General features: G+C 47.7%; 1 protein-coding gene across 2 annotated transcripts in view; it reads left to right on the top strand.

The window, feature by feature from the left end:
* The window catches only part of MYH9 (myosin heavy chain 9), a 247,741-nt gene that overhangs the window by 165,885 nt on the left and 55,635 nt on the right, over positions 1-26,221 (top strand). For both annotated transcript variants that reach the window (XM_073557995.1, XM_073557996.1), the window contains exons 23-27: positions 385-522; positions 22,127-22,250; positions 22,604-22,775; positions 25,693-25,905; positions 25,992-26,136. In XM_073557995.1, the coding sequence (XP_073414096.1) occupies positions 385-522; positions 22,127-22,250; positions 22,604-22,775; positions 25,693-25,905; positions 25,992-26,136 (792 nt within the window). The remainder of the gene's footprint in view (positions 1-384; positions 523-22,126; positions 22,251-22,603; positions 22,776-25,692; positions 25,906-25,991; positions 26,137-26,221) is intronic.

The following is a 26,221-nucleotide window of genomic DNA, read 5'->3' as shown; positions in this document are numbered from 1 at the left end:
CTTACAAGCTTTTTGCTATAGCAGCACTAATGTAGGAGTTTTTCTAATCTAAAACCTCAGTATTCCGGTTTAATTGCCGTGTTGGCACTTTGCGATAAATAAGTGGATTTTAGATTGCACTTTCGGCACTCGGTCTCTAAATGGTTCACCGTCACGGTTATAGGGTTTTAGGGGTTTGACGTCACAGCCTTAGGATCTTTCTTTCTGTCCTCTGCAGTGACTGCATTGGAGGCATGCATTCAGAACCAAACCCTCTTAATCCAAATTGTATGTATATTGACATGTTGCCTTGGTCTGTGTTTTTTCATCCCCTCTTTCCTTCTACCCAAACTTATGTGCTCCCCGTGTTGACTTGACATGTAGTTGTGTTGACTTCTTCTGTAGGAGCTAGAAGAACAGTTGGAGGAGGAAGAGGCTGCCAGACAGAAACTTCAATTAGAAAAAGTCACTACAGAGGCAAAACTTAAAAAGATGGAAGAAGATGTAATTGTTCTAGAAGATCAGGCTGCCAAACTGATCAAGGTAAGAGAATGAACCCAGAATATTTGAGTGTCTACCTGCAGTTGCCGTGTGACTGCCAAATTATGACATTCCCCATATGAGTGGGCGGTCATGTGAGCACAAGTCTGCGATTTGTGGTTATAGTCACATTCTAGCTAAACTCCCTTCCAAGTTTCAATAGTTAGGCTAATGTAAGCAAATTATGTAGCACACCCCTTAGACCATAACCTAGCTAGGACCAGGTGTCAGGGCTTAAACATAATTAGTAAAATAGTTACTTTCCCTGAAAACACTACATTTGTACATACTGTATTTTGCGGAGTAGAAGACACACCGGATTATAAAATGCACCCCAAATTTTGAGAAAAATAGGCAAAACTTTTTTTTTTAATATAATGGTGATGCTTCTTATAAACCATGCCTCTTATTGCTTACCGGGGGATGTGGCTGCAGTGAAGCAGGGTCCCAGGGTCACTGCTGGAGGAGGCAAGAGTGGAGTGTTGCCTCAGACTGGGATGAGGGGATGTTGCAATGTGCACCGCTGCAGATGTTCAGTGGTGCGGGGGCTCTGCCGTCATTTTGTGAAAGCCCAGAGCCCCCACACTTACATGGTTCACTGTGCGGTGGATTCCGGGAAAATGGCATGCACAGATGGCGATCTCGGGAGATGAGATCTCAGCGCTGACATCTTGGTGCTGAGATCTCCATCTGCGCATGCCCCGGCAGCCATTTTCCCGGAGTTCACTGCACAGTAAACCATGTAAGTGCGGGGGCTCTGGGCCTTCCAAAATGTTAGCAGAGCCCCTGCATCACCAAACACCTGCAGCGGCACGCATCGGAACACCCCCTCATCCCAGCCTGTGGCCTGCAGCAACATGCCACTCTTACCTCCTCCAGCAGTGACCCTGCTCCACCGCGGCTGGTAAGGTATATCCGCATTATAAGACGCACCCCCATTTTCCCACAAAAATTTTGTGGAAAAGTCTTTTATAGTCTGAAAAATAAAGTGGTTCCTGCATGTGTTGTCTGGCTTATCAGCTCACCTCTTAAACCTGTGGTAATTTTTGTACAGCCCCTGTAAAGTCAAAATGATTTGGTCTTACTATAATTGCCCTTAGTTACAGCTATTATTGCCCTTAGGAAATTAGTCATATCCTTACTGTCAAAGGGTTATACTGTACAGGAGAAGCTAGCATATTTTATAATGTATCTTCAGAAAACTTTCATTATCGGCCTTCTGACCCTGCTTCCTTCACTCAGTCTGTCCTCTTAAATGAAACTGGTAAGGCCAGGTTCACATTGCGTTGGCGCATCCATTCAATGGATCCATTAAACGCTGCTGTCATTTTTTTTTTTACATCTTTTGTGCCCTAGCACTAACGGTATGCGCTAACGCATGGTAGCATTTCGCTACCATGCGTTAGCCATACAGGTCTATGCACAGCAAATGCGTCGGTTTGCTGTGCGCTAGACCCCACGCACCCGAAAACTCTACAGACCGTGTTCGAGGGTGCGTCATAAAGTAACGCATCATCGCTAATGCATGACGAATTAGCCATGCGTTAGGATGCGTTACTAACAATTAGGCCAATGGGTGCGTTAACACATCCACTACATAACGTCAGTGCTGCTATGTAATGGATGTGCTCAACGCATGGCCCCTAACGCAATGTGGACCACCCCTAACTCGCTGTCAAATTCAGAGTTCAGATTAGAACTGCAACCCATAGATTTCAATTGCGAGGCTAGCAGAAGGGAACTACTGTAGCCCTCAAAATTTTCTCACCCCAGAGCTGGAGAAGTAATTTTCTGTGGTAATAAAGGAAAGTGTTTTGTCGTGTTTTTTTTTTTTTTTTTTTTTTTTTTTTTTTTTTTTTTTTTTTTTTTTTTTTTTTAAATATGAAGACTTGAATTACAACTAGATGTGTATTTCCTGAAGGAAGTACAGATAGTGGTTTGAAATGGTGCCTGGGCTGCCCCTTTAAGAGAGACTTGCCTGCGGCCCCTGCAAGACTTTCAACTCCGGATCCGTTTTAACTGTGGGTGCCTCTCAGGGGCCACTGTGGCCTCAGGGTCTGATTTGGTGGGTGGGGCCTAGGGTGACCGGATCTCATATGGGGGGGGGGGGAAATGTCAGAATCTTGTTCGTCTGGACCCCACAAAACGATTCCCCTTTCCAGATATTGAGAGAGCCAAAATTTGAGCTCGATCAAACGACGTTAACCCGTGCCGCTCGTCGCTCAAAGTTTGAAAAAATCCAAATTGAGGTATTTTAAGATTTAGGTATTTTGCATAGTCTGTTAGACTATAAAGAATGTGACAACAACATTGCAGAAATAGCCCTGACCAAATTTTCGAACCACTTGTGGTATTTGAATGCAGAGTTGGTGGGATTATCGTTTTTTGATCCCACCATTACAAACAATGAAAAGTTGTTAATGGCTAATAAATTGCTCAGTAGCACAGATGAACCATCAGAGCACGCTAACCTACATGAGTTGATAATTTTACATAGTTATCTAATCTATTCTAGAGCTTTTGTTAAAGTAGTTTTTGAAACGTCAGAATATAATGCTCGGCATTTGCTTACAACTTGCAGGACATATTGCTTTTGTTCTTCATCTTTTGTCAGAAGGTCGTTAAAGTCGGTTACTTCCTACCTCTTTTAATTTTTCTTTCCTAACTTTTGGATTTACAACCCTAGCGTGCTCTGATGGTTCATCTGTGCTACTGAGCAATTTATTAGCCATTAACAACTTTTCATTGTCTGTAATGGTGGGATCAAAAAACGATAATCCCACCAACTCTGCATTCAAATACCACAAATGGTTTGAAAATTTGGTCAGGGCTATTTCTGCAATGTTGTTGTCACATTCTTTATAGTCTAACAGACTATGCAAAATACCTAAATCTTAAAATACCTCAATTTGGATTTTTTCAAACTTTGAGCGGCACGGGTTAACGTCGTTTGATCGAGCTCAAATTTTGGCTATCTCAATATCTGGAAAGGGGAATCGTTTTGTGGGGTCCAGACGGACAAAATTCCGACATCGATTTTTTGCGGTCACCCTAGTGGGGCCCCTCAGGATCCGATTCGGTGACCTGGGCTCCTCAGGGCTTGAATAGCTGGCCGGGATCCCTCAGGGTCCGATTTTGTGGCCGGGGCCCCTCAGGGTTCGATTTTGTGGCCGGGGCCCCTCAGGGTTCGATTTTGTGGCTGGGGCCCCTCAAGGACCGATTTTGTGGCTGGGGCCCCTCAAGGACCGATTTTGTGGCTGGGGCCCCTCAAGGACCGATTTTGTGGCTGGGGCCCCTCAAGGACCGATTTTGTGGCTGGGGCCCCTCAAGGACCGATTTTGTGGCTGGGGCCCCTCAAGGACCGATTTTGTGGCTGGGGCCCCTCAAGGACCGATTTTGTGGCTGGGGCCCCTCAGGGACCGATTTTGTGGCCGGGGCCCCTCAAGGACCGATTTTTTTTGGGTGGGGCCCCTCGGTCCGATTATGTGGGTAAGGCCCCTCAGGGTCTGTTTTTTTTTTTTTTTGGGTGGGCGGGGCCCCTCAGGGCCCGATTTGGTGGGCGGGGCCCCTCAGGGCCCGATTTGGTGGGCGGGGCCCCTCAGGGCCCGATTTGGTGGGCGGGGCCCCTCAGGGCCCGATTTGGTGGGCGGGGCCCCTCAGGGCCCGATTTGGTGGGCGGGGCCCCTCAGGGCCCGATTTGGTGGGCGGGGCCCCTCAGGGCCCGATTTGGTGGGCGGGGCCCCTCAGGGCCCGATTTGGTGGGCGGGGCCCCTCAGGGCCCGATTTGGTGGGCGGGGCCCCTCAGGGCCCGATTCGGTGCGCCGGCCCTTTAAGAGCTAGTTTGGCGCACTGGGCTTCTAAATCCACTTTGGCGCACATTATCTTTCAGGGGCATGTGTCATGTGATGAACCTAGATTTGCATTTGTGCTGTGGGTTTCGCTTTAAGAGCTAATATTATCTGGCAGAAACTGTCCTGCTGGGGTCATGTAAAGTTCGTATTCGTTGGCATAGTAACTGGGTGTGCCTGCGCCAGGGTCGGCTCCAGGTTTTTGAGGGCCCCGGGCGAAAAAGTCTCAGTTGCCCCCCCCTTAACACATACCACAACTCATGCCGTGTGACATCCGTGGTGACGGCTAAACGGACTTGTCTCCGTGTGGATCACACGGACACGCATGTGATCCACACGGACACTCGCTCTGTGGCAAAACACGTTCATGTGATGGAGGCTACTGATTAGTAGTGTACGCATGAAAGAGAGAACAGAAAGAAAGAGGGGAAATAAAGAACAGAGAAAGAAAGAGAATGGAAGGAAGAACAGACAAAGATACAGAGAGAAAGAAAAGAACAGAGAAAGGAAAAAAAAGCGGGGAAAGAAAGAACAGAGGAAAAAAGAGAAAAAAGAGTGGACAGAAAAAAAAACAAAGAGGGGAATAAAGAACAGAGGGAGAGAGAAAAGAGGGGAAAGAAAGAACAGAGGTAGAGAGAAAGAGGAAAGAGAAAGAACAGAGAAAAAAAAAATTAGAAAGAAACAGAGCAAGAAAAATTCTATAAAGATACCATAGCAGCCCAGCTCCCATTGTAGTGCCCACCTGAGCCTCCTGGTGCAGGACATATCATGATCCACTCACATGGCCGACATCCCCGATTCCAAGGCGATCCCGCTGTCCGCTCTGTCAGAGGAGGACACGGTGATGGATCTGAAGTGCCTCCATGGTTCCGTCACAATCTCCTACTGAAATTACCTAATTTCTGGTCAGCTTCCAGCACGTCCCTTCCTGTAGAACATTACGTGCAAGTTTTAAATTGCTCCTTGGGGCTCCGCTGTGTACTCCTGTGTCCCGTGGGGAAAGTAAGCTCCCAGCTGGGGCAGTCTGTCTCTCAATATCGGGACTGTCTCACTGGATCCGGGACGGTTGGGACTCGGGAGGTATAAATGCTCCCCACCATACACCTCGTACACTCACGGCTCCGCTTTGTATGCCTCATACACACACTGCTCCGCTCCATACATCTCGTACACACGGCTTCGCTCCGTACACCTCGTACACACACCCGGCTCTGCTCCGTACACCTTGTAAACCCCTCCTGATCCCACCCAAGAACACGCACGGCTCTGCTACATCCACCTTGTAAAACCCCTCCTGACCCCACACAAGTACACACGGCTCTACTACATACACCTTGTAAAACCCCTCCTAACCCCACACAAGTACACACGGCACTGCTACATCCACCTTGTAAAACACCTCCTCCTGACCCCACAGAAGTACACACGGCCCTGCTACATCCACCTTGTTAAACCCCTCCCTGACCCCACTGTCCCACACATAAACGTTACCTCATCCATCCAGACCAGCACCATAATGACAAGTGACCAGCACAGCAGAGTCCTGCAGCCACCCTGATCATGTGACCCCTGACTCCTCCCCTCCTGTGACATCACAGGTCCTGTGCCAGCACCGCACACAAGATTACAGCCGAAGGAAGCGATGATCATTGCTGGCAGTAAGGGGCTGCATCACTGCGTGGGTCCCTCGCGGAGGGCGCAGGATGGGGTCAGTACATGGGGGGCGTGGCTGCCGGCGGGTATCCCAGACAGCGTGAGTGGGCCCTCCCATCTCGCCAGGGCCCCGGCACTTGCCCGGGTGCGCCGCGTGCTGACGCCGGCCCTGGCCTGCGCATATCAATGAGCTTAACTGCCACCTCACGACTGCCCCATGTTTTCCCTATGGCATCATTTTCCCATTAAAATGCATTGAGACAGTGCATTCCAATGACAGGAAAATTGTTTTTTCAAATTTAAATTGCGCAAAAACTACAAATCCGATCGACACGAAAAATACTTAGCGCACCACTCATGGACGCTGGCTTCGAAACAACACCTCAACGGAGACTGTGCGTGTAGCGGTTCGGGCCGCATTAATTGCGGAAATCAACTGAATAGTAATAATACTAGATGTGTATTTCCTGAAGGAAGTACAGATAGTGGTTTGAAATGGTGCCCGGGCTGCCCCTTTAAGAGAGACTTGCCTGCTGCCCCTGCAAGACTTTCAACTCAGGATCCGTTTTAACTGTGAGTGCCTCTCGGGCCACTTTGGCCTCAGGGTCTGATTTGGTGGGTGGGGCCCCTCAGGATCCGAATCGGTGGCCTGGGCTCCTCAGGGTCTGATTTGGTGGGCGGAGCCCCTCGGGGTCTGATTTGGTGGGCGGGGCCCCTCGGGGTCTGATTTGGTGGGCGGGGCCCCTCGGGGTCTGATTTGGTGGGCGGGGCCCCTCGGGGTCTGATTTGGTGGGCGGGGGCGCACTTTGGTGCACATTCTCTCTCAGGGGCATGCGTCATGTGATGAAGCTAGATTTGCATTTGTGCTGTGGGTTTCGCTTTAAGAGCTGATGTGGCAGAAGCTCTGTCCTGGGGGTGTCATGTGACGTTCGTAGGCGTTGGCATAGTAACTGGATGTGCCTGCGCTTATCAATGAGCTTTACTGCCATTTCAATCGCCTCAGGGCACGTTTTAAGTTTCCCATTCAAATGCATTGAGACAGTGCATTCCAATGACGGGAAAAAAAATTTCAAACGCAAATTGCGCAAAAACTACAAATCCGATCGATACGAAAAATACTTAGCACCCCTCTCGTGGATGCTGGCTTCGAAACGACCCCTCAACGGAGTCTGTGCGTGTAGCGGTTCGGGCCGTATTAATTGCGGAAATCAACTGAATAATAAGAATAAGTTAGCAGCGTTCAGATTACAATATAGTGGTTTTTTCAAACCACTATAACTAGATGTGTATTTCTTGAAGGAAGTACAGACAGTGGTTTGAAATGGTGCCCGGGCTGCCCCTTTAAGAGAGACTTGCCTGCTGCCCCTGCAAGACTTTCAACTCAGGATCCGTTTTAACTGTGGGGGTGTCTCAGGGGCCACTTTGGCCTGTGGGGCCCCTCAGGGTCTGATTTGGTGGGTGGGGCCACTCTGGGTCCGATTTGGAGGCCAGGGTGGCTCAGCCTCCAATTTGTAGGCCGGGTCGATCAGCCTCCGATTTGGAGGCTGGGGTGGCTCAGCCTCCGATTTGGAGCCTGGGGTCACTCAGCTTTCGATTTGGCGCGCCGGCCCTTTAACCCCTTACCTACAAGGGACGTAATATTCTGTCCATGTGACCCTGGACCTAATTACCATGGACGGAATATTACGTCCAGCGATCAGCGGCGCCCACGTGGTGAGCGCCGCTGATCGTGGGCGGGTGTCAGCTGATTGTCACTGACCGCCCCCGACACCTTAACCCCCTTGTACACCACGATCAAACGCGATCGCGGTGTACCGGGGGTTAAAGGGACGCATCGGCAGGGAGGGGGCTCCCTCCGTGCTTCCCTGAGCCCCCCACGGCAGCGCAATATGCAGCGCTGCTGCGGGGTCTCTTTCCCTACAGGCCCCCGGATCCAAGATGGCGACGGGGGCCTGTAGGGAGCTGACTTCCTCACTGCCTGCAAAGCGCAGGCATGAGGAAGTCTGCAGAACTGCCTGTGACAGATTGCTGATCTGTCACAGTGATCTGTGATGTGACAGATCAGCGATCTGTCACAGGACAGTGATGTCCCACCTGGGACAAGGTAATAAGGTAAAAAAAAAAGTGTTAAAAATAACTTTAAAAAAATCACTAAATAAATTAGTAAAAAAAAAAAAAAAAAATCCCCAATAAATCCATTTTTTCAAAATAAAAAAACAAAACAATAAAAGTACACATTTGGTATCGCCGCGTCCGTAGCGACCCGCCCTATAAAACTGTCCCATTAGTTAACCCCTTTAGCGAACCCCTTAAAAAATAAAAATAAAAAAACGAAGCAAAAAATAATTTACTATCATACCACCGAACAAAAAGTGCAATAATGCGCGATCAAAAAGACACATATAAATATCCATGGTACCGCTGAAAACGTCATCTTGTCCCGCAAAAAACGAGCCGCCATACAGCGTCATCCGCAAAAAAAATAAAGTTCTAGCTCGCAGAATAAAGAGATACAAAAATAATTTTTTATATAAAATTGTTTTCATTGCAAAAAACCGACAAAACATTAAAAAAGACCTAAATGAGGCAACACTGTAACCGTACTGACCTGAAGAATAAAACCGCTTTATCAATTTTATCGCACGAGGAACGGCGTAAACGCACCACCCAAAAGAAATTTATGAAACGCTGGTTTTTGTTCATTCTGCGTCCCAAAAATCGGAATAAAAAGCGATCAAAAAATGTCATGTGCCCGAAAATGGAACCAATGAAAACGTCAACTCGTCCCGCAAAAAATAAGACCTCACATGACTTGGTGGGTCAAAATATGGAAAAATTATAGCTCACAATATGTGGTGATGCAAAAACTATTTTTACAATAAAAAGCGTCTTTTAGCGTCTGACAGCCGCCAAACATAAAAACCCGCCATAAATAGTAAATCAACCCCCCCCGTTATCACCCCCTTAGTTAGGGAAAAATAATAAAACTAAAAGAATGTATTTATTTCCATTTTCCCATTAGGGTTAGGAGTGTGTTGGGGTTAGGCCTCTTTCACACTTCCGTTTTTTACAATCAGTCACAATCCGCCAGGTTTTGAAAAAAAACGGATCCTCAATTTTTTTTTTGAGGATCCGTTTTTTTCCCATTGACTTGCATTAATGGCGGATTGTGACGGATTGCTGTCCGTTACATCCGTTTTTTTTGTGAGGATCCGCCAAAAGTTGCTGTCCGTCACCATCCTCAAAAATTTCAAAACGGAGCTTGTAACGTTTTTTCCTCTGGCGGATCCTGCAAACACTGATTTAACCCGAATTTCTTTCTGGGTGCCGGACAAAAAAAAAAAATTCCCTCTCCCTCTCCCTCTCCCTCTCCCTCTCCCTCTCCCTCTCCCCCTCCCTCTCCCAGCGATTCCTTTAAATTTCTTCATTTTCAGGATCCGTCTGAAAACGGATCCTGTGCCATCCGTTCACATCAGTTTAGAACGGATCCGCTTGTCTGCCTTTTTGGCGGATTATAACTGATGCAAAAAACTGAAGTGTGAAAGAGGCCTTAGGGTTGGAGTTATAATTGGGGGGTTTCCACTGTTTGGGCACATCAGGTGCTCTCCAAAGGCAACATGGCGTCTGATCTCAATTCCAGCCAATTCTGCGTTGAAAAAGTCAAATGGTGCTCCTTCCCTTCCAAGCTCTGCCATGCGCCCAAACAGTGTTTTACCCCCACATGTAGGGTATCAGCCAACTCAGGTCAAATTGCAAAACAATTTTTGGGGTCCAATTTCTCCTTTTACCCTTAGGAAAATAAAAAATTGGGGGCAAAAATATTATTTTTGCAGAAAAAAAATGATTTTTTTATTTTCACGCCCAGGCGTTATAAACTTCTGTGAAGCACTTGGGGGTTCAAAGTGCTCACCACCATCTAGATAAGTTCCTCAGGGGTCTAGTTTCCAAAATGGGGTCATTTGTGGGGGGTTTCCACTGTTTAGGTACATTAGGGGCTCTCCAAAGGCAATATGACACCCGCAGACCATTCCATCAAAGTCTGCATTCCAAAACGTCACTACTTCCCTTCCGAGCCCCGACGTGTCCCCATACAGTAGTTTTCTCCCACATATGGGGTGTCAGCGTACTCAGGACAAATTGGACAACAACTTTTGGGGTCCAATTTCTCCTGTTACCCTTGGGAAAATAAAAAAAAAATGGGGACTAAAAGATGGTTTGTGGAAAAAATACGATTTTTTTATTTTCACGCCCGGGCGTTATAAACTTCTGTGAAGCACTGGGGGGTTCAAAGTGCTCACCACACATCTAGATAAGTTCCTTGGGGGGGGTCTAGTTTCCAAAATGGTGTTATTTGTGGGGGGTTTCTACTGTTTTGGTACATCAGGGGCTTTCCAAACGCGACATGGTGTCCGATCTCAATTCCAGCCAAAAACGTCAAATGGAGCTGCTTCCCTTCCGAGCTCTGCCATGCACCCAAATAGTGGTTTACCCCCACATGTGGGGTATCAGCGCACTCAGGATAAATTGCACAATATCTTGTAGGGTCCTGTTACTCTTGGAAAAATAAGAATTGAGGGTTAAAAGATCATTTTTGTGGAAAAAATTATTTTTTAATTGTACGGCTGTATGTTATAAACTTCTGTGAAGGCCTTGGGGGTTCAAAGTTCTCACCACATATCTAGATAAGTTCCTTGGGGGGTCTAGTTTCCAAAATGGGGTCACTTGGGGGGGTTTCCACTGTTTAGGTACATCAGGGGCTCTACAAACGCGACATGGCGTCCGATCTGAATGCCAGACAATTTTGCATTGAAAAAGTCAAACGGTGCTCCTTCCCTACTGAGGTCTGCCATGCGCCGAAACAGTGGTTCCCCCCCACATATCAGGTATCAGCGTACTCAGGACAAATTGCACAATAACTTTTGCAGTCCAATTTCTCCTGTTACCCTTGGTAAAATAAAGAAAATTGAACCTGAAGTATTTTTTTTGTGAAAAAAAGTTAAATGTTCATTTTTTTTAAATATTCAAAAAATTCCTGTGACGCACCTAAAGGGTTAATAAACTTCTTGAATGTGGTTTTAAGCACCTTAAGGGGTGCAGTTTTTAGAATGGTGTCTCTTTTGGGTAGTGGCTTCAAATGTGATGTGGTCCCTAAAAACAAAATGGTGTTGCAAAAATGAGAAATCGCTGGTCAATTTTTAACCCTTATAACTTCCTAACAAAAAAAATTTTGGTTCCAAAATTGTGCTGATGTAAAGTAAACATGTGGGAAATGTTGTTCAGTTTTGTGTGCCGTATCGCTGTGATTTAAGGGCATAAAAATTCAAAGTTGGAAAATTGCGAAATTTTCGCCAAATTTCCGTTTTTTTCACAAATAAACGCAAGCTATTTGAATGAAATTTTACCACTAACATGAAGTACAATATGTCACGAGAAAACAATGTCAGAATCACCGGGATCCATGGAAGCGTTTCAGAGTTATGACCTCATAAAGGGACAGTGGTCAGAATTGTAAAAACTGGCCCGGGAGTTAACGTGCAAACCACCCTTGGTAGTGAAGGGGTTAAGACTCATTTCGGTGCGCTGGCCCTTTAAGAGCCAGTTTGGCGCACAGGGCTTCTAAATCCACTTTGGCGCACATTATCTTTCAGGGGCATGCGTCATGTGATGAAGCTAGATTTGCATTTGTGCTTTGGGTTTCGCTTTAAGAGCTCATATTATCTGGCAGAAACTGTCCTGCTGGGGTCATGTAAAGTTCGTATTCGTTGGCATAGTAACTGGGTGTGCCTGCGCCAGGGCCGACTCCAGGTTTTTGAGTGCCCTGGGCGAAAGTCTCATTGGGCCCCCCTTAACACATACCACAACTCATGCCGTGTGACATCCGTGGTGAAGGCCAAAAACGGACTTGTCTCCATGTGGATCACACGGACACGCATGTGATCCACACGGACACTCGCTCTGTGGCAAAACACGTTCATGTGAAGGAGGCTACTGATTAGTAGTGTACGCATGAAAGAAACGAGAGAGAGATAAAGAACAGAAAGAAAGAGGGGAAATAAAGAACAGAGAAAGTAAGAGAATGGAAGGAAGAACAAAGCGAAAGATATAGAAAGAAAGAGAGAAAATAAAGAACAGAGGAAGGAAGGAAGAACAGAGGAAGGAAGGAAGAACAGAGGAAGGAAGGAAGAACAGAGGAAGGAAGGAAGAACAGAGGAAGGAAGGAAGAACAGAGGAAGGAAGGAAGAACAGAGGAAGGAAGGAAGAACAGAGGAAGGAAGGAAGAACAGAAAGGAAGGGGAAAGAAAGAGGGGAAAGAGTGGACAGAAATAAAGAACAGAGAAAAAGAAAGAGGGGGGAAAAAAACAGGGAGAGAGAAAAAGGAGGGGAAAGAAAGATCAGAGAGAAAGAGGGGAAAGAAAGATCAGAGAAAGAAAGTGGAAAGAGAACAGACAGAAAGAAAGAGAACAGGGAAAGAAACAGTAAGAAAAATTCTATAAAGATACCATAGCAGCCCAGCTCCCATTGTAGCGCCCACCTGAGCCTCCTGGTGCAGGACATATCATGATCCGCTCACATGGCCGACATCCCCGATTCCAAGGTGATCCCGCTGTCCGCTCTGTCAGAGGAGGACACTTTGATGGATATGAAGCATTCCCTGAAGTGCCTCCATGGTTCCGTCACAATCTCCTACTGAAATTACCTAATTTCTGGTCAGCTTCCAGCACGTCACTTCCGGTAGAACGTTACGTGCAAGTTTTAAATTGCTCCTTGGGGCTCTGCTGTGTACTCCTGTGTCCCGCGGGGAAAGTATGATCCCGGCTGGGGCAGTCTGTCTCTCAAAATCGGGACTGTCTCGCTGGATCCGGGACGGTTGGGACTCGGGAGGTATAAATGCTCCCCACCATACACCCCGTACACGCACGGCTCCGCTTTGTATGCCTCGTACACACATGGCTCCGCTCCGTACACCTTATGCACGCGTGGCTTCACTCCGTACACCCCCGGCTCTGCTCTTCTCCATAAACACACGGCTCGGCTCCGTACACACAGGGCTCCGTTCCATACATCTCGTACACACACGGCTCTGCTCCATACACCTCGTACACACAGCTTCGCTCCGTACACCTCGTACACACACTGCTCTGCTCCGTACACCTCGTACACACACTGCTCTGCTACATACACCTTGTTAAACCCCTCCTGACCCCACACAAGTACACACACGGCTCTGCTACATCCACCTTGTAAACCCCTCCTGACCCCACACAAGTACACAGACGGCTCTGCTACATCCACCTTGTAAACCCCTCCTGACCCCACACAAGTACACAGACGGCTCTGCTACATCCACCTTGTAAAACCCCTCCTCCTGACCCCACACAAGTACACACACGGCTCTGCTACATCCACCTTGTTAAACCCCTCCCTGACCCCACTGTCCCACACATAAACATTACCTCATCCATCCAGACCAGCACCATAATGACAAGTGACCAGCACAGCAGAGTCCTGCAGCCACCCTGATCATGTGACCCCTGACTCTTCCCCCTCCTGTGACCTCATCACAGGTCCTGTGCCGGCACCGCACACAAGATTACAGCTGAAGGAAGCGATGATCATTGCTGGCTGTAAGGGGCTGCGTCACTGCGTGGGTCACTTGCGGAGGGCGCAGGATGGGGTCAGTACATGAGGGGCGTGGCGGCGGCCGGCGGGTATCCTGGACAGTGTGAGTGGGCCCTTCCATCTCGCCAGGGCCCCGGCACTTGCCCGGGTGCATCGGGTGCTGACGCTGGCACAGGCCTGCGCATATCAATGAGCTTAACTGCCGCCTCACGATTGCCCCATGTTTTCCCTATGGCAACATTTTCCCATTAAAAAGCATTGAGACAGTGCATTCCAATGACAGGAAAATGTTTTTTCAAACGCAAATTGCGCAAAAACTACAAATTCGATCAACACAAAAAATACTTAGCACACCACTCATGGACGCTGGCTTCGAAACGACACCTCAACGGAGTCTGTGCGTGTAGCGGTTCGGGTTGCATTAATTGCGGAAATCAACTGAATAGTAATAATACTAGATGTGTATTTCCTGAAGTAAGTACAGATAGTGGTTTGAAATGGTGCCCGGGCTGCCCCTTTAAGAGAGACTTGCCTGCTTCCCCTGCAAGACTTTCAACTCGGGATCCGTTTTAACTGTGAGTGCCTCTCAGGGGCCACTTTGGCCTCAGGGTCTGATTTGGTGGGTGGGGCCCCTCGGGCTCCTGTTTGGTGGGTGGGGCCCCTCGGGCTCCTGTTTGGTGGGTGGGGCCCCTCGGGCTCCTGTTTGGTGGGTGGGGCCCCTCGGGCTCCTGTTTGGTGGGTGGGGCCCCTCGGGCTCCTGTTTGGTGGGTGGGGCCCCTCGGGCTCCTGTTTGGTGGGTGGGGCCCCTCGGGCTCCTGTTTGGTGGGTGGGGCCCCTCGGGCTCCTGTTTGGTGGGTGGGGCCCCTCGGGCTCCTGTTTGGTGGGTGGGGCCCCTCGGGCTCCTGTTTGGTGGGCGGGGCCCCTCGGGCTCCTGTTTGGTGGGCGGGGCCCCTCGGGCTCCTGTTTGGTGGGCGGGGCCCCTCGGGCTCCTGTTTGGTGGGCGGGGCCCCTCGGGCTCCTGTTTGGTGGGCGGGGCCCCTCGGGCTCCTGTTTGGTGGGCGGGGCCCCTCGGGCTCCTGTTTGGTGGGCGGGGCCCCTCGGGCTCCTGTTTGGTGGGCGGGGCCCCTCGGGCTCCTGTTTGGTGGGCGGGGCCCCTCGGGCTCCTGTTTGGTGGGCGGGGCCCCTCGGGCTCCTGTTTGGTGGGCGGGGCCCCTCGGGCTCCTGTTTGGTGGGCGGGGCCCCTCGGGCTCCTGTTTGGTGGGCGGGGCCCCTCGGGCTCCTGTTTGGTGGGCGGGGCCCCTCGGGCTCCTGTTTGGTGGGCGGGGCCCCTCGGGCTCCTGTTTGGTGGGCGGGGCCCCTCGGGCTCCTGTTTGGTGGGCGGGGCCCCTCGGGCTCCTGTTTGGTGGGCGGGGCGGCTCGGCTTTCGATTTGGCGCGCCGGCCCTTTAAGAGCCAGGGTGGCTCACTGGGCTTCTAAATCCACTTTGGCGCACATTCTCTCTCAGGGGCATGCGTCATGTGATGAAGCTAGATTTGCATTTGTGCTGTGGGTTTCGCTTTAAGAGCTGATATTATGTGGCAGAAGCTCTGTTCTGGAGATGTCATGTGACGTTCGTAGGCGTTGGCATAGTAACTGGGTCTGCCTGCGCATATCAATGAGCTCAACTGCCATTTCAATCGCCTCAGGGCACGTTTTAAGCTTCCCATTGAAAAGCATTGGAGACAGTGCATTCCAATGACGGGGGAAAAAAAATTTCAAACGTAAATTGCGCAAAAACTACAAATCCGATCGACACGAAAAATACTTAGCACACCACTCGTGGACGCTGGCTTCGAAACGACACCTCAACAGAGTCTGTGCGTGTAGTGGTTCGGGCCGCATTAATTGCAGAACTAGATGTGTATTTCCTGGAGGAAGTACAGATAGTGGTTTGAAATGGTGCCTGGGCTGCCCCTTTAAGAGACTTGGCTGCTGCCCCTGCAAGACTTTCAACTCAGGATCCGTTTTAAATGTGGGTGCCTCTCAGGGGCCACTTTGGCCTCAGGGTCTGATTTGGTGGGTGGGGCCCCTCAGGATCCGATTCGGTGGCCTGGGCTCCTCAGGATTTGAATTAGTGCCCGGGATTCCTCAGGGTCCAATTTTGTGGGTGTGGCCCCTCAGGGTCTGATTTTGTGGGTGTGGCCCCTCAGGGTCTGATTTTGTGGGCGTGGCCTCTTGGGGTCCGATTTGGTGGGCGGGGCCTCTCGGGTCCGATTTTGTGGCCGGGTCTCTCAGGGTCCGATTTTGTGGTTGGGGCCCCTCAGGGTCCGGTTTTGTGGTTGGGGCCCCTCAGGGTCTGATTTTGTGGTTGGGGCCCCTCAGGGTCTGATTTTGTGGTTGGGGCCCCTCAGGGTCCGATTTTGTGGTTGGGGGCCCTCGGGGTCCGATTTTGTGGTTGGGGGCCCTCCGGGTCCGATTTTGTGGTTGGGGCCCCTCAGGGTCCGATTTTGTGGCCGGGGCCCCTCAGGGTCCGATTTGGTGGGCGGGGCCACTCTGGGTCCAATTTGGATGCCAGGGTTGCTCAGCCTCCTTTTTGTAGGCCAGGGTCTATCAGCCTCCGATTTGGAGCCTTGGGTCACTCAGCTTTCGATTTGGCGCGCCGGCCCTTTAAGACTCATTTTGGTGCGCCGGCTCTTTAAGAATCACTTTGGCGCGTCGGCCCTTTAAGAGCCAGGGTGGCTCACTGGGCTTCTAAATCCACTTTGGCGCACACATTCTCTCTCAGGGGCATGCGTCATGTGATGAAGCTAGATTTGCATTTGTGCTGTGGGTTTTGCTTTAAGAGCTGATATTATGTGGCAGAAGCTCTCTCCTGGGGTCGTCATGTGACGTTCGTAGGCGTTGGCATAATAACTGGGTGTGCCTGCGCATATCAATGAGCTCAACTGCCATTTCAATCGCCTCAGGGCACGTTTTAAGCTTCCCATTGAAAAGCATTGGAGACATTGCATTCCAATGACAGGGAAAAAAAATTTTCAAACGCAAATTGCGCAAAAACTACAAATCCGATCGACACGAAAAATACTTAGCACACCTCTCATGGATGCTGGCTTCGAAACGACACCTCAACGGAGTCTGTGCGTGTAGCGGTTCGGGCCGCATTAATTGCGGAAATCAACTGAAGAAGTTAGCAGCGTTCGGATTACAATATAGTGGTTTTTTCAAACCACTATAATTAAAGATGCACGGGAAGGACTTTCACGTGAATGCTTTTCCTTACTATGCAGACTTCCAGCAGAACGCAAGTCTCTGCGTGTGGTGGAGGATTGGCTTAGAACTGTATTTTCGGGATTATTCTTTCAAGTAACCAGCATGCCCCTCATAGCCAGCCGTTCAGTTACCCTTGTCCTGACATAAAACAAGCTTCTACATCTGAAGCCTGTGCAAGTGTATAGAACCAGCTGTATTCTATAGCCACGACCTGCCATTTAGAGCAGTGTCTAGCACTAGCTCTGATTGCTGCTGTTTACAAATGGCTTGCATGCCCAAGATCATAACGTGCCAATAGGTAGCCATAGTAGCTGGCTAGTTACTGAAGGGGACCTATTGACATCTTGATGCTCCCTTGAAACCCAGCTTGTAATTTTACTATATATTGCAGGACATAGTACAAGCAATCAAATGGGTTCAAGTCCCCTTAAGGTTCTGAAAAATGAAATTTTTCCAATGAAATGGCCCCACTTTGCCAAATTCTATAAGGCAATCAAAATGTATGTACCCCCCCCCCAAGAAAATGCTAAAGTTACCTTCCATCAGAAAATGATGACTCTTACGAACAGCCATATTGTATTGCCGCAGTCTTAGTGACCTGAAGAATCATGTTTCCAGGTTATTTTTAAGTCCCTCCCCTCGCCTATGTTAGAATTTATTTTTTTTTTTTCCCCCCAATTTTAAGTTTTATCATCTCTTCCCTCTGTAAACAAGCCCTTATACAGCTATGGCAATGGGAAAGCAGCGCAAACAATCTTCTGGTCGTGAAGCTATTAAAGGCATAGGTGCTAGAAAATTGGTAGAAAATGGCGATGATGCTTGGTGAATTATTATTATTTATTATTATTTTATTGAAAGAAACAGGAGGGCACTCACCGTTCTTGGAAAATGGTAATCCTTTATTCCATATTAACAATGCATAGGCGTTGGCACAGGAGGGATGTAAGAAGACGGACAACAGCCGTTTCGTGCACAATGCACTTCAACAGGTCCCATACTCGGGCTCGAGGAATCACTAATATATATCATATGTGTGAACAGAAAACTCCACCCTTGCACCTGAACATGTCTTACAAAATCCTTCATCCAAGGATTGTGCACGAAACGGCTGTTGTCCGTCTTACATCTCTCCTGTGCCATCGCCTATGCATGGTTAATATGGAATAAAGTATCATTTTGCAAGAACGGTGAGTGCCCTCCTGTTTCTTTTTCAATGACATTCATGTTTTCTTCACTTGGGATTGAGCACCCGTTCAATAAGAGATTGGTGTTATACTGATTGCGGTAGCAAGAGATTGTGCGGGGAACCATTTCCCAGTGACGGTGCTGGATACTTTTTGGCTTTGGAAATTATTATTCATTTATATAGCGCCATTTATTCCATGGCGCTTACATGTGAAAAGGGGAAATATAGACAAGTATAATAAACGTGTGAGACAAGGGACACACAAGTACATAAGGAGAGGGGACCCTGCCTGCGAGGGCTCAGTCTACAGGGATGGGTGAGGATACAGTAGGAGAGGGTAGAGGAGGTCGTGTGGTAGTTCAGTAGACCGAGGATCATTGCAGGCTGTAGGCTTGTCGGAACAGGTGGGTCTTCAGGTTCTTCTTGAAGGTTTCTGTTGATGGTGAGAGTCTGATGTGTTGCGGCAGAGTTCCAGAGTATAGGGGAAGCACGGGAGAAGTCTTGTATGCGGTTGTGGGAAGAAGAGATGAGGGGGGAGTAGAGAAGGAGATCTTGAGATGATCGAAGGTTGCCTGCGGGTAGGTACCTAGAGACCATGTCACAGATGTATGGAGGAGACAGGTTGTGGATGGCTTTGTATGTCATGGTTAGGGTTTTGAATTGGAGCCTCTGGGCAATAGGAAGCCAGTGAAGGGCCTGGCATAGGGGGGAGGCTGGGGAATAGCGAGGAGACCGGTGGATTAGTCGGGCAGCAGAGTGTAGGATGGACTGGAGCGGTGCCAGAGGGGAGGCCAGAGAGTAGGAGGTTGCAGTAGTCTAGGTGGGAGATAAGTGCATGCACTAGTGTTTTTGTGGTTTCGTGGTTGAGGAATGCGCAGATCCGGGAAATATTTTTGAGTTTGAGGGGGCAGGAGGAGGCAAGGGCTTGGATATGTGGCTTGAAAGAGGGCGCAGAGTCGAGGATCTCCCCAAGGCACCGAGCGTGTGGGACTGGGGAAAGAGAGCAGCCATTGACATTGATGGATAGGTCTGGTGGAGGGGTAGAGTGAGATGGGGAAAGATGATGAATTCTGTTTTGTCCATGTTCAGTTTGAGAAAGCGAGCAGAGAAGAAGGCTGAGATAGCGAACAGACATTGTGGGATTTCAGTCATTAAGGAGGCAAGGTTGGGTCCAGATAGGTAGATCTGCGGGTCATCGGCATAGAGGTGATACTGCAAACCAAGAGATTCTATGAGCCTTCCCAAGCCGAAGGTGTAGATGGAGAATAGTAGGGGTCCTAGGACAGAGCCTTGAGGAACACCGACAGAGGGGCAAGGTGAGGAGGTGGTGTGTGAGAGGGAGACACTAAATATTCGGTCTGTTAGGTATGATGAGATCCAGGATAGTTCCAAGTCTGTGATGCAAAGAGATGAGTCTGTAGCAGGAGGGAATGGTCTACGGTGTCGAAGGCAGAGGACAGGTCCAGAAGGAGGACAGAATAGTGTCGCTTGCTCTTGGCGGTTAGTAAGTCGTTAGTGACTTTAGGGCAGTTTCAGTTGAGTGATGCGGTCGGAAGCCAAATTGTAAGCGGTCAAAGAGGGAACAGGAGGAGAGGTGGGAGGACAGTTCAAGATATACATGCTGTTCCAGTAGTTTTGAGGCGTAAGGGAGGAGAGATATCGGGCGATAGTTAGACACAGAGGATGGGTCAAGGGAGGGATTTTTGAGGATGGATGTGATTGAGGCATGTTTGAAGGATGAGGGAAAGACACCATTTGTAAGTGAAAGGTTGAAGAGGTGTGTTTGAGAGGGGATGAAGACTGTGGCCAAGTTAGGGATGAGGTGAGACTGGAGTGGGTCGATGGCACAAGTGGTGAGGTGTGATCTTGACAGAAGGGTGGAGAGTTGATCTTCTGTCATGGTGGAGAAGCTGGCTTTTGCAGAACAGGGCTGAGCGGCAAAGAGGGGCATTGGGGGCTGTGGGCCAAAGTTTTGTCTGATCTTGTCGATCTTCTGCTTAAAGAAGGAGGCAAAGTCTTCAGCAGAAATGAGGAGGGGGAGGAGGTGCTGTGGGACAGAGTAGAGAATTGAAAGTGTTGAAGAGTTTAGGGTTGTGAGACAGGGAGGATATGAGAGATGTGAAGTAAGTTTGTTTAGCGGCAGAGAGCGTGGACTTAAAGCTGGCAAGGGACTGCTTGTATGCTCTTAAGTGCTCAGTAGAACAGGTTCTCTTCCATCTCCACTCAGCGGCCCTGGAAACCCGTCTCAGTTCTTTGGTCAGGCTGGTCATCCAGGCCTGCCTGTTGATTGTACGAGCTTTGCTCTGCGTGACGGGGGCAGCCGAATCAAGTGTTGCTGTTATTGTGGTGTTATAAAAAGTGGCAGCAGCATCTGTGTCATGACTGGAAGCTATGTCTGAGGGAGAAGGGACTCAGAGTGATTGTAAATTGAGGTGTTTGAGATTCCTGCGACGGTGAGTTTATGGAGCAGGGGTTGTGCGAGAGGAGAAAGAAGGTCAGTAGGTTGTGGTCAGACAGGGGGAGGGGTGAGTTACTGAGATTAGTGAGGGAACAGAGACAGGTGAAGATAAGGTCCAGCATGTGACCATCTTTGTGAGTGGCCGCAGAGGACCATTGAGTGATAGAAGTTGAGACAGCCGTGGTGGAAGTGTCAATGGGGATGTTGAAGTCGCCCATGATGATGGTGGGGATGTCAGCAGAAAGGAAATGGAGTAGCCAGGTGGTGAAGTGGTCGAGAAAGGTGGAGATGGCTAGTTCTGGGGGGCGGTAGATGACAGCCAGTTGAAGGTTGGAGAGGGAATAGATGTGGACGGAGTGCACCTCGAACGATGGAAGAGTAGTGGAGGGTGGCAGAGGAATTGGGGTAAAGGAGCAGGTATAAGACAGGAGCAAGCCAACTCCTCCACCATGTTTGTTGCTGGGGCGAGGGGTGTGAAAGATGGAATCCACCATAGGAGAGCGCAGCTGGAGAGGCTCTGTCAGAGGGAGTGAGCCAGGTTTCAGTGATTGCAAGGAAGGAGAGTTTGTTGGTGATAGAGGTCATGGATAAATGATAGCTTGTTGCAGACAGAGCGTGCGTTCCATAGGGCTCCAGGTAAAGGGGATGGGCGAGTGGGGGCTGGATGAATGGGTATGAGATATCATGGTTGTGAAGATGTGTAGAGGATCGTGGCAGGGTGATAGAAGTGAGTGTAGGGATGTGTTGAGGAGGGCCAGGATTTGGGGATGCGTCGCCAGCAATGAGGAGTAGTAGACAGAGCATTAGGAGGTGGGAGCAGGATAGGACATGTGGCCGTGTGTGTCTGGAGAAAAAGGATTTTATGTGGAGGAACAGTTGTGACGAAGAGGTGAGATGGCTGAGAAGGATGGAGGGGGAAATGACAAGTTCCTTACTGGGTGGAGGGATTGCAGGAGTTAGGGAGAAAGAGTAGTATGGGGGTGATGGTAAAAAGAAGGCGAAACGTTGTGGTGTTATAGTCCGTTACCTTACAGTCAATTCCAGTCCAATTCGAGTCTAATTCAGAGAACTTAGAAATCTGTACTTTGAAATATGGATTTTGAAATAGATGGAGCCGACTACGTCTGGAGCAGACCCATGGTGCTGAATATATGTGCAGCTTAAAGACAATCAGGTGTGAGTGAAAGTGGGGTGTGACTGCCCAGGCCAAATGCAGAGTTAAGCAGAGGTCATAAAAGGGGGAAGGGGTTATACAGACCACTTAGATGTGTGGCAAAGATAACAAGAATGGAGTACAATTATGGATATAAGAAGATGGGTAAGCAATGCATACCATATAAAATACAATGCAGTTCACATGGGGCATTCAGGAGCATGGGAGAGAGGTGGAATTCACTTTCATCTGACAGATTCTCTGCTACAATGGATGCACAAAACCTTAAAATTGGCATGTATTGACCATTGAAGTTAACATGTTTGTTTTTTTTATTCGTGTTTTCGAAGTAAATGCATTTTAGGTCATATGTATTCAAATCCATGAAGTTTGGATCTTATGCCTCCCGTAATGTTATACAATTTTGTTTGATTTTAAAGGAGAAAAAACTTCTTGAGGATCGAATTGCAGAATTTTCTACCAATCTAGCTGAGGAAGAAGAAAAGTCAAAGAGCCTTGCCAAACTGAAAAACAAGCATGAAACCATGATCTCTGACATGGAAGGTAATAGCAAACTGAAAAGGTTTTGTGGAATTTGTTTTTCCCTAGAACGTAACAAGATCTTTAATTGCAGTGAAAGTGTGAAAATACTTGCTTTTATAGCGTACCAAGTGCATATATTATAATTTATTTCTCAAAAGCACTGTAGGAGAGGGGTGGACCCATTTGGTTACAGAAATCACCAATATCAACAGAGAATTTTTAGGTTTAGTTATCACTTTTTTTTTTTTTTTTTCTTTTAATAAACAGTAGGCAGAGTAAGTGGAACATTCACATTCAGCAGATGCAGTTATTGGTATAAAATCTATTTTGAATGGATATCTATTATGTTTTTCTTTTTTGCTAAATGTTCTTAGAGCGTTTGCGTCGTGAGGAGAAGCAACGCCAGGAGCTAGAGAAGACACGTCGCAAGTTAGAGGGAGATTCTACAGACTTGCATGATCAAATTGCAGAGCTGCAAGCACAAATAGCGGAATTGAAAATGCAGATAGCGAAAAAGGAGGAAGAACTACATGCTGCCCTTGCAAGGTTCACTGTACATGTATATTATTTGTATATATTTATGTATATTATTGCATTGAAGAAAGTGTTCTCCTAAGCTGCCAGCCTCCCTCCAGGCAGACTCCCAACTCCAACTTGATACACTATTTGACTCTCGGAGAACAAATAACTGTAGAATAGTTTGTGGACGCCATATACAGAGCCCTTAAGTGCCAGTAGAGCAGAATTCCCTTCTCAAGTGACCCAATTTTAGAAATTGCACTCCCCTGGGAATTTATGTACTGGTGTAATGATTTTGATTCCATGGATGTTGCAGAGTTAAAATTGCAAATCTGCTATTATAATGCCCAGCTCATGGTTCTAGAGACGTGGACACTGTAAATTAAATGGGCTCTCATCGCTATAAAAATGCTAAACATTGGCGCTATATGTGGTTTAAGCACACTGTAGTGTCTTTGGATTTAGGAGCGCAGAATTTTCTGGATATCTTCTAGGGATGAGGAGCCTTTGCTCTTTCCCAGAGCCTGTGTGCTACCAGTAACATGGAAGCCCCCCATATTTCAATTGACTGATAACAGACCAGAGTGTGGACTTGCTTTTGTTGCCAACATTTTACATCACAAAAGTTATCACATTTATCCTGCGCTCCCTTCTGAGCACATACATCAGGGTTTCCATCGAAATCTCCTAACGATGTGATTCAGCTGAAACTCCTGAGGGATCCATTCACTATGAGGCAGCAGTGTTACTCTAATCTTTGTGTGGCCTCTGTTCAGCGGTGCCCTTCTTAGAGATGCACAAAACTGTGGCAGATAGCCCTTTTGTGCACGCTTAAAAAGGCGGACACCTCTAGATTATAGGCCACACTGCGTTCAGTGCTTCCATCTGCCTCATAAGGAATCTTCCGCCGGGGGTTCTTTCTGTCACATGTTTAAGAGTTGTACAAGGACAACCCCGGTCTAAGGGGTCAGCGCAGAGCGCAAGATAAAGGTGAACTGAGCATTAAGGTACTGTCACACTTAGCGATGTTCCAGCGATCCCGACCAGCGATATGACGCGGTCAGGATTGCTGGTACATCGCTAAGTGGTCGCTAGTGAGCTGCCACACAGGCAGATCTCACCAGCGACATCGCTGGGGACGGGGGTCGCTACTTACCTGTCACACCAGGCGATCCTGCGTCCTCCCGCCCGGCTCCACGCGTCGCTCGTCGTCACAGCAGGAAGCGCCGCAGGAAGCTGACGACGAGAAACAGTCCTGAACGTTCTCGCGCGATCAGCGATAACCAGCGGGGGAGCCGGTTGTAGGTATGTATCAGACACAGCGATATCGCTAGCAATATCGCTATAACGTCACTAGTTATAGCGATATTGCTAGCGATATCTCTTAGTGTGACATGCCCTTTACTGTGATCTTTGAGAGGCAGAAGGAACAAATCAGCAGGTGAAGAATTGGTTTTATTTTTAAATCTTTCCTCGTGCGGTAAAAGTGACTTAACAACTGTATTATTGGGGTCTGTGCAATTACAAAGATTCCAGGTTTATCTGTTTGGCTGCTGTCACACAGTTTTTTTTTTTTTTTTTTTTTTTGTTTTTTTTTTTTTTGTAAAACAATAGGGATGAGCGAATAGCTTAGGACAACTCCTAATCCGAACAGCTATAGCGCTTACCGAATAGCTGCATTGGGAACCCGGATACCTAGAGCGCTCCAGATCAGCTGTTCGGCACCGCAGCTGCATGTGTCGAGGCTGTGTGACAGTCACAACACATGCATGGAGAGTCCAACAAACACGCTCTCCATACATGTTACTGTCACACAACCATGACACATGCAGCTGCAGCGCCAAGAGACTGATTATTGGGAGCGCTCCAGATATCCAGGTTCCCGATGCAGCTATTCAGGTAAGGAGTTATTCGAAGCTATTCACTCATCTCTAGAAAACAAGTTTTTGCACCGTTAAAAAGTATAGCTCTCAAAATATATTTGCGGACAGTCATGTGAGGACTTGTTTTTTTTTTGTTTGTTTTTTTGTTTTTTTTGTTTTCTAAATCTTTCTATTCTGACTTGGGAGGCTGAGCAAAAACCAACAATTCAGGAATTGTTAAGGATTTTTTATGCAGTTCTGTGTGTGGCAAGTGATAAGGCATCTTTATTCTTCGGGTCAGTATGATTAGTGATACCACATTTAACTTTTTTGTTTTTTGCCACTTTTACCCAATAAAAGCTACTTTATAGGAAAAGGTTTTTGCATCTCGAAATTCCAAGAACCTTGGCTTTTTATTTCTTTGCTCATAGAGTATATGGCAGCTTTTTTTGAGACCAGATGACGTTTTCAGCTATACGATTTTTATTTCCTTCAGACTTTTTGATCTCTTGATTCCACGGCTTTTGTTCGGCAGTATGATAGAAAAAGCATGGCATTTTTTTGCCACGTTAACAACACCAAATGTTTACTTTCCCTATAGCTTCCCCTTTGCCCCCATACCTGTTTTTATGTAAATATACATAGTATTGGTAGGTTGTTTTTTTTTTTTTTTTGTTTTTTTTAATATATGAAACTGTTTTACGTTGTCAATCTATGAGAGTTTAACTTTTATTACTATGATCACTGGTATAATGCAAAGCGTTGCTATCGATCGTGGAATTTAGAGAGTTAAACTAATGAGGATGATGTGGGCACCTCTCCTGGCGGGGACAGCCGGTGCTTGGCTATTATTATATATTATCTGGCAATTTCCCTCTAAGGTAATTCTAATTCATCTATAGTGACCAGCATAAGCCATATGGCCATGGGTGCTATTGCATGCAAGGTATTTGACAAGTTAAAACACCCTAAGATAGTTTGGCAAGAGCATCGACCAGAATTGTCAAAGGCTTTAATGGAAAACTTTTGATACTGGTACATTTCTAAAGATGGTAAGTTGTGATGTTGCTTAAAACTTCTAGAGTAGAGGAAGAGTCCGCACAGAAGAATATGGCTCTTAAGAAGATTCGAGAACTTGAATCACAGATAAGTGAACTACAGGAAGACCTGGAATCTGAGAGAGCTGCTCGCAGCAAGGCTGAAAAACAAAAGCGTGATTTAGGGGAAGAACTTGAGGCTCTTAAGACAGAACTAGAAGATACTCTGGACTCCACAGCAACCCAACAAGAACTTCGGTATGACTGCTGAACATCATCAAAATGTTCAATTATGCATAGTCTTCACAAATTCACTGTTTATTTTATACCACAATATTTCTTAGTTCAAAACGGGAGCAAGAGGTGACCCAGTTAAAGAAAAGCTTAGATGAAGAAGCCAGAGTACATGAAGCTCAAATCCAGGAGCTCCGACAAAAGCATTCCCAAGCTGTAGAGGAACTGTCTGAGCAGCTAGAACAGACCAAAAGGGTGAGCACAAGAAAGAACACAAACCCAATTGTTTTAAAAACTTGAATTGTTGGTTTTAGTTGTGATTTGGAATTTGCTTTAACCC

The sequence above is a fragment of the Dendrobates tinctorius genome, unplaced genomic scaffold (assembly GCF_039654945.1).
Source record: "Dendrobates tinctorius isolate UK_male_01 unplaced genomic scaffold, ASM3965494v1 ptg000012l, whole genome shotgun sequence".
In the NCBI taxonomy this organism is placed as follows: domain Eukaryota; kingdom Metazoa; phylum Chordata; class Amphibia; order Anura; family Dendrobatidae; genus Dendrobates; species Dendrobates tinctorius.
Note: the sequence above shows the minus strand (reverse complement) of the source record. Positions and strands in the feature narration are given on the sequence as shown.